Genomic DNA, 13,350 nt, shown 5'->3' with positions numbered 1-13,350 from the left:
ATTTAGAGCCTCTTACTTTTCACCAGAAATCTGTTAAAAACCATAATTTCCTTGTTTACAACAACCGCTCAGAAATGCTGCGGCAGCTAACAGATTGATGAGCAGCATTTAATAAAAGCAGTTCAACTAAACCAATGGATAACGTTTAACTAACAACATAACAATGATCAATTGGCTTCTCCTTCTCACTTGCTGACAGCTGAACCTCCTCCTCTGACCTTCACCTGGTAACCATGGCCACAACAGGAGGAAGCAACATTTATCTGTGCTCCTTGAAATCTGCTTTCTTTCGCTATCATGATCTTGAGGCAACATGTTTATGACCCACATTTATATTTTCAAGGCAGATTCGGCTTTTTGAAACAAAATAACTGGTCCCTCAATCCAGCCCTATGCAAACTTTAAGAAGCAGTAGAGCTTTATGTGGCTATTATATTCTTGACTGATGCACTGTTGATCGAATCCACTGGAACAGGGAACAGGCTGCTTAAGAAAGAAAGAAGCACCTGCTGATTGAGACTGTGCTGAATCTATTCCAAGAGTTTCAAACAATAGGAGGTATTTTTGCAGCACGATGTGGGCATCTTTTTATATTTCCATCTGCACACGTCAGCTTTCTGCTTTTCTACAGCGCAGAGATGACCAATACAACAAAATAAGGCCTTACAGTGATTGCCACCACTTTTGAATGAGCATTAGTTGCCCAAATACATTCAAAATGTTGGGGTCGGTAAAATGTTTTAATGTTGTACTGCCTTAAAAAGGCAGTACAACAAATGATACCATGATATAAATATGTAAATAATATATTAAATAATGTATAATGACTCTACTACAGAAATCATTAAAATGAGACAATTGAGAGGAACATGTGCTTAATTTTCATGAATATAATGTCACAATAGGCTTCGATTTCTTTAGACAATGATTTTCTTTGATTTTTTCCTTTTGATTTTGGGGTCAATTATAACCTGGGCATGTTCTTGACAGGTTTTGTGAGATTCACCTGACTATATTTAAATAACAGCGATCTACAAAAATGAAACAACTGCATCAACACCAAGCATTCGCCATCAACTGATTAACTGTCCAAAAAGTGACACTATAAATCAACACCAGGAAGAAATGAGAGAAACAGCATCTATAATTATAATGGTAATTTAAGCAACTTAATTGTCTGCTGGTTTTGCTCTTCTTTGTTCAGTGATTGATCATCGTGTTACACAGATCAATACTGGATACTGAACGCCGGCCCCTCTTGACATTATGGATATCCAATGTAGTTTATAAGAGATTTTCTTCCAGCCCCCTTCTGTTATGACAGAAAGAAGACCAGCACACACATGGTCATGTCAAAACATATTAAAAGAAATAAAGAGTACATTTAATATCACTGAGGGGAAGGCCTTGTAAAACTGTTACCGTGGTAACAGGAAAACTAAAAATAAGAAATCAATCAACAATGAAGGGTCTAAGTCACATTCAGCTCAGCTGTGTTATCTATGTAGGAGATGTCAAGCAGCTTTCAGCAGAACCTTTGTGTGCTCCCTGCAGGTTCCTGGCCCACAGAGACAAAGGGTTTCATGTATAACCATGGACAAGAGCTTTAGAGTGAAGGACTGCATAATTATTGGCAACCAACAAACAGCAAACAATCCTTGGCTCTCTTTTCAATCGGTCCTTTGGAACCATGATGAATTTAAACTCAGGATGAATGGACTTCAGGAAGAGGAGTGACGGTTGCTGTCTTAAAAGCCGACGGGCCAAAATGCAACCAAGGAAGCTGGTTAGCTGAACCCATTTTCCTTGATAAGCATGTCTATGAAGATATGAGAGCACTGTGTGTAGAGTTTTGAACTGATGCAATACTAAGCAATTATTTTACATGACATTTTAAACTTTTCAAAAACCTAGACAGTGTGTGAAAACAGTTGGTGGGTCTGTATGATGTTTTAAATATCTACAACATATTCTCAATGATTTGAGGATTTAAAACTGGGCAACATTGTGAATAATGATTTCACAATTTCAATGATTTTAATGAAATTAGCCCTTGTGTGAGTTACTCTGAGATCCTTAGAGGACAAAAATGTCATAAACATTTGAAGCTTGGGAGCACAGACTTAAGTTTGGTCTTATTTTAAAGAAGGCCTGGCAGATCATTGTTGAAGCAAAAAAAAAAAGTTTAAAAAGTGAAACAAAAGAAAGCTATAGAGGTTTTAGTTTATGAAAATGATATATGAGCAATATTTTATATAAAATATATAATTAATAAAACATGTTGAACTCAAAAACTGCTAGAAAAGCAGAGCCATAAATCTAAACCAGTTGTATTCCAAATTTGAGGTTGATATCTCAAAAAATTTGCTTGCAGTGAGATTTTGTTTGATGCCATTAGATGCCAGCAAAGCTCCACTGGTATAGGATTTGTGATTTGCACTACAGTGTAATTTCTCTCTCTCTCAAACAATACATGCACAAACACACACACACAAACAATTTTTTTATGTACACACATACAAACACTATATAGGAAAATAGCAAGTATTTGCTTCATAGGCAAAACATGAGAAAAAGGTGCCATCTTGTAAAATTGTTTTTCATTTTGAAGCCTTGCCAACAGAATGAAAGCCTATTAAGGTGTTAGTTCGCCCATAAAATGTAAATTCTGTCATCAATTACTCGCCCTCATGTTGCTCCAAACCCGTAAGAGTTTCATTCATCTTTGGAACACAAATTAAGATCTTTTTGATGAAATCTGAGCAATTTCTGTCCCTCCATTGAGAGTCTACGCAAGTACCGCTTTGACGCTTCAAAAAGTTCATAAAGAGATTGTAAATGATGACAGAATTTTCATTTTTGGGTGAACTAACCCTTTAACAAAGACTGCATCATTTTACAGTTAAATGGCCCTGGGATTAAAAATCTCATAAAGAAAGACATATCTGTCACCACTTCCGTTTCATCATGACATTAAACAGTTTGAATTTATTTGGCTACAGTGGCGTTTAGTGTAAATTTTGATTCCTTTGTGAACAAAACACACAATTTAAAGCAATTTCAGAGTGAATATACAAACTGACATTGAGTATCATCAAACGGTCTAAAAATACCAAGACTTGTTAATCAGTAATTTTCTAGTTAAATCTCCCAGCAATAGTTCAACCCACCAAAAGGGCAGCACAAGATCAGAACCTTGACTCCTGGAAAGTAACACTATTCCTCCTCCACCCCTCCAAAAAAGGGAAGCCAGTCAGTCAAAACCTCTTTTAAGTGAGAGAAAGAGATGTCTCCTTACATGCTACGTGAAGACCGGCTGATGGCAGCAATGTAACAGAGGCTATTCTTATCTCCTCCAGATTAACTTCCAATTGTTTTGGGCAAACAAAGGCCTCATCTTAGGAAACCACCCCCTAAAGGTCCAGATGGTCACCATCCAAGACCCCTGACCTAAAGGCTCCGTCAGGGGACACAACTGCACATGCCTCTAGCACAAGGCCACCCAGCAAACCTTGTCTTTTAAGCCAATCAAACAAGGACTCACACTTTCATAAGCTCTAAGCTCGTGCTGATAAAGTGGCATCTTAGCCAGTTGGTCTGGCTTACTAATCACCCTAGAGTGGTAAATTAGAAGCAGGAGGAACCAGATTGAATTACCACTAAAGACTGATTGCACAGAGAGTGTATAACTTAATACCTGACCAATGCTAGCTTGATTAAAACATGACCTCACTTGAGCCTCGGTTTCTCCCAAGGGTTCTTCTTCAACTTTTTAAAGCTGCTTGTTTCAGACGCTGGGATCCTTCTGAAGTCTGTACAGAGACGCAAACTAGGGTGTTATCCAACCGTCTCCATTGACTTTGCATTGCGAGAAGCTGCCTCCTTGTCTTCTGACTTATAACAAAAAAACAAAACAATGTTGAAAAGCGTGTAATGTGACAAGGTGTACAGCAAACAAGCTAAAAAAAACAGAAATAAGTTTTTATAATCTGTCGACCCAAAAAAACGAGCGTTTAAGGACACAGGGAAGTAGGGAAGTATGCGATTTCGTCTTGCTCTGGAGGCAGTCATATTAGGGGTGTGAACTGACACTGGTCTCACGGTTCGATTCGATTACTATTATCATGTCATCGATTCAGTTCAATTCGACATCACGATGCATCACAATGATGATAATTGATAATCCTCAATTTTAAATTTTACTTCAAAAGTGATGTGCGTGCGTGTGTGTGTGTGTGCACGCCTGTTTGGGAAGTCGCAGTGACAGAAACAGTGACATTCCAGTTTAAGTTTCAAGGGAGTAAAGCTTTGTGCGTGACATGAGCGCACACAGCGTGTGTCTTCTGCAAGTCGTGCTTACCAGGTTGTTCATAAAAACCGAAATGTGCCCAGATGTAGGCTTTTAAAGTAGCTGGAGCATTTTTAATTTTCTCGCACTCACGTCTCACCTCCCTCTGCAATTGTATGCTACCGCGACAAAGCACGTAAAATGACGTCAGAAAAGCGTCAGTACATTATAATCGGTTATGGTCTATTACTGAACCGATACCGAATCGTCCTCGTCTGCATCGCGATGCATCGTAGAAACGATTAATTTCGACACCCCTAAGTCATATACAAATATATTTGCCCATGTGATGTCACAGAACCCGCAAAATCAAAACAAGCTGTTTTTAGAGCTTGATTAAATAAATGCTTTATTTATAATGAGGAGTACGTTTTAAGCTATGAAACTTGCAGAATGTTTTAATGGTTCAAAGACCATTAATAAGTCAAATTTGATTTCTCATCATGACCCCTTTAAATCGAACAAAATGTTTTCAACACTGATTAAAATAAGAAATGTTTCTTGAGCATCAAATCAGCATATCAGAATGATTTCTGAAGGATCATGTGACACTGAAGACTGGGGTAATAATGCTGAAAATTCAGCTTTGCATCACAGGAATAAATTACATTTTATGAATTAAGTACATATATAAAAAATGGTCAATTTTAGAGAAACAAAATTGGTTGAAAATGTTGATTAATGCCGACTTCACCATAGTGATGAATTTTATTGTATTTTGTATCAATTCAGCTATAGGTCATCAAAAAAGTGGAATTTACTTCATGAAAAAGAATTCAGTTGTATGATAGCAACGACAGCTTTCTGAGGTTGACTTTCAGTTTCATTACCAAATGCATGTTTAGGAGTCCAGCTTTCTCATAGCTGGCTTTTGACTTAGGCTCCGAAGTGTCTGTGACCTCTAAGGCCACCGAGCAGAAATGTTCAGGGGGTGGGAAAGAATGAGGCCGCGAGGACAGAGGAATGTGACCAAAACATTGACTTTAAACCTTCAGGTCATGGGACCTTGAAGGACATCAGATGAATGTCCAGTTTAGATGGGAATGTGGTCAAGATAGACTGGTTTATAGACACTGCACCAGGAATGCAACCTAGGATTCCCTGAGGGTCACTGACTGAATATGACACTTTAACACCTATATGTGTGTATATATATAAGACATCATTCAATTCATGACTTTATAGGCTAACAGCTAACGAGAGAATGAAATAAAAAAACGCTCAGATTAGAAGTAACGTCTAACTCTGGATCCAATCCAATCAAAGATCTTAAATCAAGTGATAACGGCTTTAATAGCTTTCTATCATCATCAGTGTTGTTTGTTACAAACTCAAACGAAAGTAGTTGGCATTTAAAAGAGTGATTTGCAGTACCTTGCAATGTGACATGCTATAATATTTTCTAATTCTTTTATAATTATCACTGTACTTATGATCAGTTTTGTGGCCTCATATTAATTAGGTGAATATATAGAGTATTTGGTTAAAAGAAAGTCAAATAAAGTACATTTTATTTTATAAAATGATGACCAGCCACAAAACCTATAATAAACTCTTAAAAATAAAGGTTCCAAAAAAAATTTTTTTTTTTTTTTATAGCAATGCAGTTTAAGACCCATTTTGAGTTCACCAAGGTTCACAAGAACCTTTCTTTGAACATTTCTTAAAAGAATCATAGGCCTATTTGTCTTTGTGTGAAATATTTTAATAGTCTGAAGAACATTTTTCCAGTATAAATAACTAATTCTCCTGTTTTACGGCTTTCAGCAAGCTTTAAAAAAAATAGGACAAATAATTAAAACAAACAAATTATCTAAACCTAGAATGATGTTTTAGCCTTATTGCTTTAAAAAAAACTCACCCATAATAATGACAGCAGCGAACCCAAACAAACAGAGCCCGAGATAAACAAACAACAAATATCCAGCAAGCTCTCAGTTTTGACGAAAGTGTCAACCACACTAATGATGGTTTACGCTTTTAACAGTTTATCTTTGAATGTTTATTTTCTACAACAACTTTATGACCGCTAGCTGCTAGTGTGATTTCATTTGACGTTTGAGCCCTAAACACAAGATCGTTTAATAAACTGTACGCTATTTCATTCACATGTTGATTATTTCATTGACAAAGCATAAAAGTTTAGCAACATATTGAGTAGAGTTTGCGTTCGACTAAAATTTAATCTTTATCTTTTCGGTCTTGTAAGCATCTGTAAATAAGTGTTTTGCCAAATGATAGGCTATCAAGCTTCATTGCTGGTTAGTAAATATATTGCGTAATTGTTGGCAAAAACAGAATGAAGAGTTAATTAAGCCTTATACTTCAGTCAGTAAGAATGCATATTTTGACCAAACTCTGTTTGTTTGGCATTAATCCTGACTCAGCCTTGAACTATGTATCACGCATGGGAAATTTAAATCCCACAGTTTCTGAATAGACGATATGCGATGAGCGGGTATGTGATAACTTACCGAATTCTGTGAGCAGATGAGAGGTTTCGTCCAGATGTAAGAGCTCGGATTTCTCTTCGCTTCTCTTCATCAGATTTCACTTCTTCATCTTCTCCCTCGCGCACTGACTGGGACTGACTGCCGCTGGGAAACTCGACATGACGTCAGGAGGACTGACTGTACGTTCTGTCACGTCACGTACACATCTGCCCAAAACATCCAGCTCCGGGAAACAAGCAGGACAAACTGAGGTTTTAGAAGTGTTATTACAAAGATTCTTAATAATAATCGAACTTTTAAAATTTACAATAAACTTGAATACGTCCAATGCTTAATTATGCAATAAAGTAAAATAAATAATAGTGCCTCTTTCATAATTTAGCTAATATCAACAAATGATTCGATTCCCGTCTTGCTTTAATAACAAAGAACGTTTCAATAGACTGTGCACTTACTAGACCAGCAAGACAAACTATCCATTTAGGCTTTATTTGGGAATGTAATAATGTAAATAATAATAATAATAATGATGTGTACAAATTCTGGTGGCTTTGTTTTTTGTTTTATTTGTCAACCATAAAAATCTTTTAATTATGGATGATACTTATTTATAGCATATATAAAAGAATAAATCAAATAAGTCATAAACTGCTGTTCCAGGCAGACTCTACAGAGATTTTGAAAACTTCATAAAATGAATCTTGAATCAAGATGTACAGCAAATTCTTATCATGGTATACAGTGTCAGTCAAAAGGTTGGAAAGATTACTATTTTTAATGTTTTAAAAATGTTTTATTTTTAAAGAAGTCTCTTATGCTCATCAAGCCTGCATGTAGCCTATTTGATCAAAAATACAGAAAAAAGTCATATTAAATATTATTACAATTTAAAACAACTGTTTTCTATTTTAATATACTTTAAAACATAATTTATTTCTGATGCAAAGCTGAATTTTCAGCAGCATTAGATCCTTCAGAAATCATTATAATAATATGCTGATTCATTATCTATCTTGGAAACAGTTGTGCTGCTTAATATTTTTTTGGAACCTTTGATACTTTTTTCAGGATTCATTGATGTATGATACTGTATGATGTATGAAACCGGTACTGTATGTGGTAGGTATGTCAACTGAATATTCATATTGATGTTAAATCAAACCATAACAGCTTAATCAAATACAAGGGCCACTTGATAAATTAGAATCTTTCATATAGACGTGAATGCAGCGCCCACTGCTGGAGCTCTAGATTAAAGTTGATCGTTTCTGTCAAGTGACCGCAGACACGCATGAATACTAAAATATATTAGCTTTTATTTATATTTAGTAAGGCTTTAGTAACTGCCAAATTTTCGGATGTCTGTTTCATCCAGCAAAATGTGAAAGTAGCCTACATCTCCACTGCTTCAACCAATAATAAAAAAACCCCACAATTTTACCCTGTTTAAAAACTTATATTTTATTTATTTTTTTCATTTTTGAACTTACAGTATGGTATACACTGTAAAACATTATATGATCAATAAGTTATGACAACATATGTTTTAACATTTCAACTTTTTTATTTATAAGATATACAAGATTCAACTCATTGAAGTCATTTTAAGTCCGTTTAATGTAATTTAAGTTGAAATGACTTAAATATCCAATTTGATTGTAGGCTACTTAAAAATTTAAGGCAGCAATTTTTTTTTTTTTTTTTACAGTGGATTTAAAATAATCTAGATGAGACTTTTCTGTGCAGAATCTCTCGTCTACACTGTTAGATGACATAATTTCACTGTTGACCCTAAATCAAACCCAAACCCAGGATAGAGAGGCTGAGTGAATGAGGTCTGAACTGTGTGGATGAGGGTCATTGTGTTAGAGACCCTGTAGAAGGACAGAGTTCCTGCACTGTGATCCACATACACTCCGATTTTAGAAGATCTGGAAGACACAGGGAGCTCAGTCTCTATGTTATTGTGCCTGAACAAGTAACTGGAGGGAGAGCAGAACAAACCCCAGGACTGATTGTTAAATCCAAATACATACTCACTGTTCCCTCCCTTCCTGCCAATGCTCTTATATGACACTGCTATAAACACACCTTTACTCCCACTCCACTCAACCTCCCAATAACCACGTCCACACACATTCTCTTTACATAACACCTGCAAACAACAATCAAATCTGTCTGGATGTGCAGGATAGCGCTGAGGAGTGTTAATGTAAGTAGCCACACTGTTGTCTTTCAAGAGAAGGAGGAAATGATTTGCTGTGTTTGAATCCAGACTGAGCTGATGAGAATCTGATGAAGATAAAACACAATCAGTTCATTCAATGTTTGTTAGATAGTGAATGCATGCATGTTTATAAGTGTGCGAGTCTGTTTCATGTATTTACAATAAAATTTATTTTAATTTACTTTACATGTGATTTGCATAATTACAGTGCTCTTTTAATTTAATAATTTATTTAAATGCCCTTATGGCAACAGACTATGCAGTTCATTAGTGTGTGTGTGTGTGTGTGTGTGTGTGTGTGTGTGTGTGTGCACTTTAAAATGCCTTACACTGAAGAAACTGTTCCCTGGTCTTGGGTTCATTAGTGGGAGTTTCAATGCATGTTACTATGGAAATAAACAGACATTATTGCAGTTTCCATAAAAATAAAAATAAAATAGTGATTTTTGATTCTTCTACATGTTTCATGATGCCAGACTTATTTCTGAGAGTAAATGGATGTGCTACAGGTACTTTACCTCCATTAGAGATCTTTTCTACCTCTTCTGTACAGAAACCCTCTAGTGTTTCCTTCAGTTGAGAGATTGACTTCGCCACATCATGAAAAGAGAGGAGAGAACTCACAGTGATGCTGTGTAAGTCTGCAGATTCAGGAGGTGCAGCGATGTCCTGAAACCTCTACAGAAAAAGAAAAAAATATGTACAATAAAGATACAAAAGAATAACATGACAAGAGCTTTAGACTCCTAGAGAAAACTTGATAGTCTCCAATCAGCAGCGGATTATACAATCAAATCAAGGATTTCCTGACTGGGCTACCCTTGTCCATTCATCTGCATACTATTACAGACTGGACAATCGACACAGGAGAGTTGCCCAGACATTCAGGCCAAACTTGAATATGTGTCAAGTACCTTAAGATAAATCTTCTTGCTGAACCTGTCTGTGATTATTTTTATAGGCTAATGAGAACACAGTACTAAGCATCAACTTACAGAATTCATGACAACATTGGACCTTGAAGCTCTTCTTAAAAACGTACCTTCGGCAGCGGGAACTGGCGGCCCATTCATACTTATACTCTGAAAGATGGCCAGAATTCTAGGGTACCTCTGGTCTGCGTCTACCTTCTTTACTTCAGAAAACCGAGGTTACACTGGCTAACTGGATGTTCTTTCTTTCCCTCAGAAAACCGAGGTTACACTGGCTAACTGGACATACTTTTTCAGACAACTCTAAGGGAAAAAGACTTAAGGTGATGATACACTGGGCAACTTTTTGAGCAATGTTGCTGGGCAATGTTGCCGTCAACGGGAAACCAGATGAGACACAGGGCCCACAACTGATCTAAATTAACCAGATAGAAATGTATTGCCCGATGGGAAAGTGCCCAAGCAACAATCGCTCGGCAAGATTGCCCAGCAACATTGCTCAAAAAGTTGCCCTGTTAAACATGCTCTGCAATGCCCCCGCAACCGTTGAATATTCCTACCCAAGTGATTCCGATAACACAGCCCCTGCTTGTCTAGCCACATAAGCTATATTTGGTGTAGTGATACCGTGGTAGTACTTCACAAAAGTAAAACTTCGATGATGCAGTGTGACAAAAGAGAAGTCACATGAGGGTGGAGTAGTCTGTTTTGGGTGACTTGACTGAATGAGAACCTAGTTTAACTTAGACTTATTGACCTTGACACACAGTAATGAGGGTCTGCAGTGAAGAGGTGTATTGAAGTCATCGTATCAGTGAATTGCCTTTTTAATGTATTTTGAACAAATAAAGGATACATAATAGCTATTACGTCATTGGGTCACCTGCAGGAAATAGACGTGATCATCTGTGTGTGAAAGTTGCTCCAGCTCAGCATCTCTCCTCTTCAGATCATCAATCTCCTGCTCTAGTTGCTGCAAGTGTCCTTCAGCTCGACTCACTGCAGCCTTTTCCTGATCTCTGATCAGCCTTGTCACCTCAGAGCGGATTCTCTCAATGGAGCGGATGAGCTCAGTAAAGATCCTCTCACACTCATCCACTGCTCCCTGTGCAGAGCGCTGTCAGGACACAGATCTCAATAAACTTACTGCTGCCTCACACAGCTTGAAACCCACAAGTAGCTGAAAGTGACCTTAAACTGCTCAAAACTTACCTTTTGAGACTTCACAGCATCCCTCAGTTCTCGGAGCTGCTTCTGTCTCTCCTGGATTCCCTGCTGGAACTTTCTCTGTGTTTCTCCCAAAAGCCTCTGTAGGAAAACAAAAAAGCTGTAAAAGCTCAGAAATAATACATAAAACTGCAGGAATCACAACACTGTGGCATTAGCATTTATTATTGTTGTTAGCATTAGCATTGGCACACTCTGACTTCCATTCATACCTGTTTCTCTGTCCTCTCAGTTTCAGCTGTTACAGTGTCGTGGATTTTATGTTCGTCCATCAAACACGGATAACAAATGCACTGCTGGTCAGTACGACAGTAGATTTCCAGCTGTTTGTTGTGTTTTGGGCAGATCATCTCTTGGAGTCGTCTGGTGGGATCCATCAGATTGTGTCTCCTGTCTTTAAAGAAACTCTCATGTTGTTCAAGATGACTTTGACAGTAAGAGTTCAGACACTCGACACAGGATTTGACGGCTTTGTATTTTCTTCCAGTACAGACGTCACAACCCACATCTCCAGGTCCAGCGTAACTTTGAGGAGGACAGGCTGTTTGTAAATTTGTCTTCTTTAGTTTCTCTACCATCTCAGCAATCATAACATTCTTACATAAAGCAGGTCTAGGAGTGAAGGTTTGTCTGCACTGAGGACAGCTGCAGATTAGCTTCTGATCCTCCTGAATCCAGCAGTCTGTAATACAGCTCATGCAGTAACTGTGTCCACAGGGAATGGTCACTGGATCCTTCAGTACATCCAGACAAACTGGACAGCTGAACTGGTCCTGAGAAAAACTGGCTTCTGCCATTTCGCTGTATATACAGTACACCCACGCACATGCAACTTCCTGGTTATGTGTTTCAGTGACGTGTGCAGAACAGATCTGTCTGTGACTGTGAGGTTTGGCTCGCATAGTTTTCGCTTTACCACTGTAATATTTACATATTGTCCACCTATTTGAAATGGTGGTATATGATAAATGTAACAGTAAATGGGAAAAAACGATAATGTGATATTATGGTGCATTCAAGTCATCTCGTATAGATCGTATTTACGAGTTGAACGCACTTGAACGCCACCACAATGTCATAAATACCAGTGGGGAGGAGGGATAGCACCGATCTTTACGAGGTGTGGGCGTGTCACTGAGAAACATGGCGGAATACAACAATACTAGGTATTTAGCAGTGATATTGTCAGGCTATTCTATTTACAGCGCAGCAAGCTAATTACCGGCACAGAATGAAGGCATTATAACAATGCAATGTAACGATAAAGTTGGCAGTGGCTTCGTAAATTAATTAAAAACATTTTAAAAAAGTACACCTGGTGCATATTTGTTTGTTCTTCATTTTCTAGAACAGGAGTTTAACCTTACTGTATTTTTGTGTAATTAAATAAGAGAAAGTAGCTCGCCATCTTACAAAGTGACTTGAACGCACATGCCGTCGTAAACACGTACCAGGAGGACTTGAACGCACCATTAATGGTCCATTATATATCGTAAAGTATGCTATTAATAATATAAAAAAGCTTCCTCAAACAGCCACCCCAGACATTAGACTATAGCTAAACACAGTTATCAAGAGTTGATAAACATCTGGTAGGCCTAAATATAATAATTTTAACACTACAAAACACAAAAGTGGTGTAAAATCTAGCCCTCATTCATTTTTATATGAGCAGTTATGGGAAAGCATGTGCTTGTTTGTGCAGTTCGTAACAGACATAATGCCAAAAAGGAGGTTTTAGGGTTGCACCCCTTCAGACGAACCATTCTGACGACTGACAAAGACCACGAGAATCCCATAGTACATTTGGTGTGAATTTTACGTTTCTTTGTTTTCTGAGGACTTAATCAGTGCTGACGTCACAACGTGTTAATTAATTAATTAATTAATTCTCATTTAATAGTAGCCTATAGCCTACTTTTTTCCTCTTTAACCTGAACACTACTCATGTTTTTAGTCATTTGAGGGATTTGTCGGGATTTGTTGAGGGAATGTTTCTGTATTTGTCTCCATATTTTGAATAATTCAATTTAAGTAGCCTAACTAAATTCCTCAATCTCAGATCAACTCGAACGCGTGTTTTTTCCCATTATGACATCCAATCATTACTATGGCAAAGGCATTGGTTTTGAATATTAATTAGGATCTGCCGACGTTGCTTGG

General features: G+C 37.4%; 2 protein-coding genes across 5 annotated transcripts in view; both read right to left on the bottom strand.

Annotated features, from left to right (window-relative positions):
• Nucleotides 1–6,931, bottom strand: part of greb1l (GREB1 like retinoic acid receptor coactivator) — a 57,493-nt gene extending 50,562 nt beyond the window's left edge. For 2 of the 4 annotated variants that reach the window (XM_084119375.1, XM_084119376.1), the window contains exon 1: nt 6,823–6,931. The gene's annotated coding sequence lies outside the window, so the exon portion shown is untranslated. Of the gene's footprint in view, nt 1–3,728; nt 3,895–6,822 lie in introns of all 4 variants that reach the window. The other 2 variants (XM_084119377.1, XM_084119379.1) reach the window with 2 other exon arrangements.
• A 1,469-nt stretch (nt 6,932–8,400) lies between these two features.
• Nucleotides 8,401–12,033, bottom strand: ftr01 (finTRIM family, member 1). Its single transcript, XM_084119468.1, has 6 exons — nt 11,400–12,033; nt 11,173–11,268; nt 10,844–11,077; nt 9,547–9,706; nt 9,358–9,414; nt 8,401–9,093 (listed from the first exon to the last, which is right to left on the bottom strand). The coding sequence occupies exons 1-6, from the start codon at nt 11,982–11,984 to the stop codon at nt 8,558–8,560; spliced, it is 1,668 nt and encodes a 555-aa protein (XP_083975594.1). The 5' UTR covers nt 11,985–12,033; the 3' UTR covers nt 8,401–8,557.
• Between the last annotated feature and the right edge of the window lie 1,317 nt (nt 12,034–13,350).

The sequence above is a fragment of the Abramis brama genome, assembly GCF_963993115.1.
Source record: "Abramis brama genome assembly, chromosome: 7".
Classification (NCBI taxonomy): Eukaryota; Metazoa; Chordata; class Actinopteri; order Cypriniformes; family Leuciscidae; genus Abramis; species Abramis brama.
Note: the sequence above shows the minus strand (reverse complement) of the source record. Positions and strands in the feature narration are given on the sequence as shown.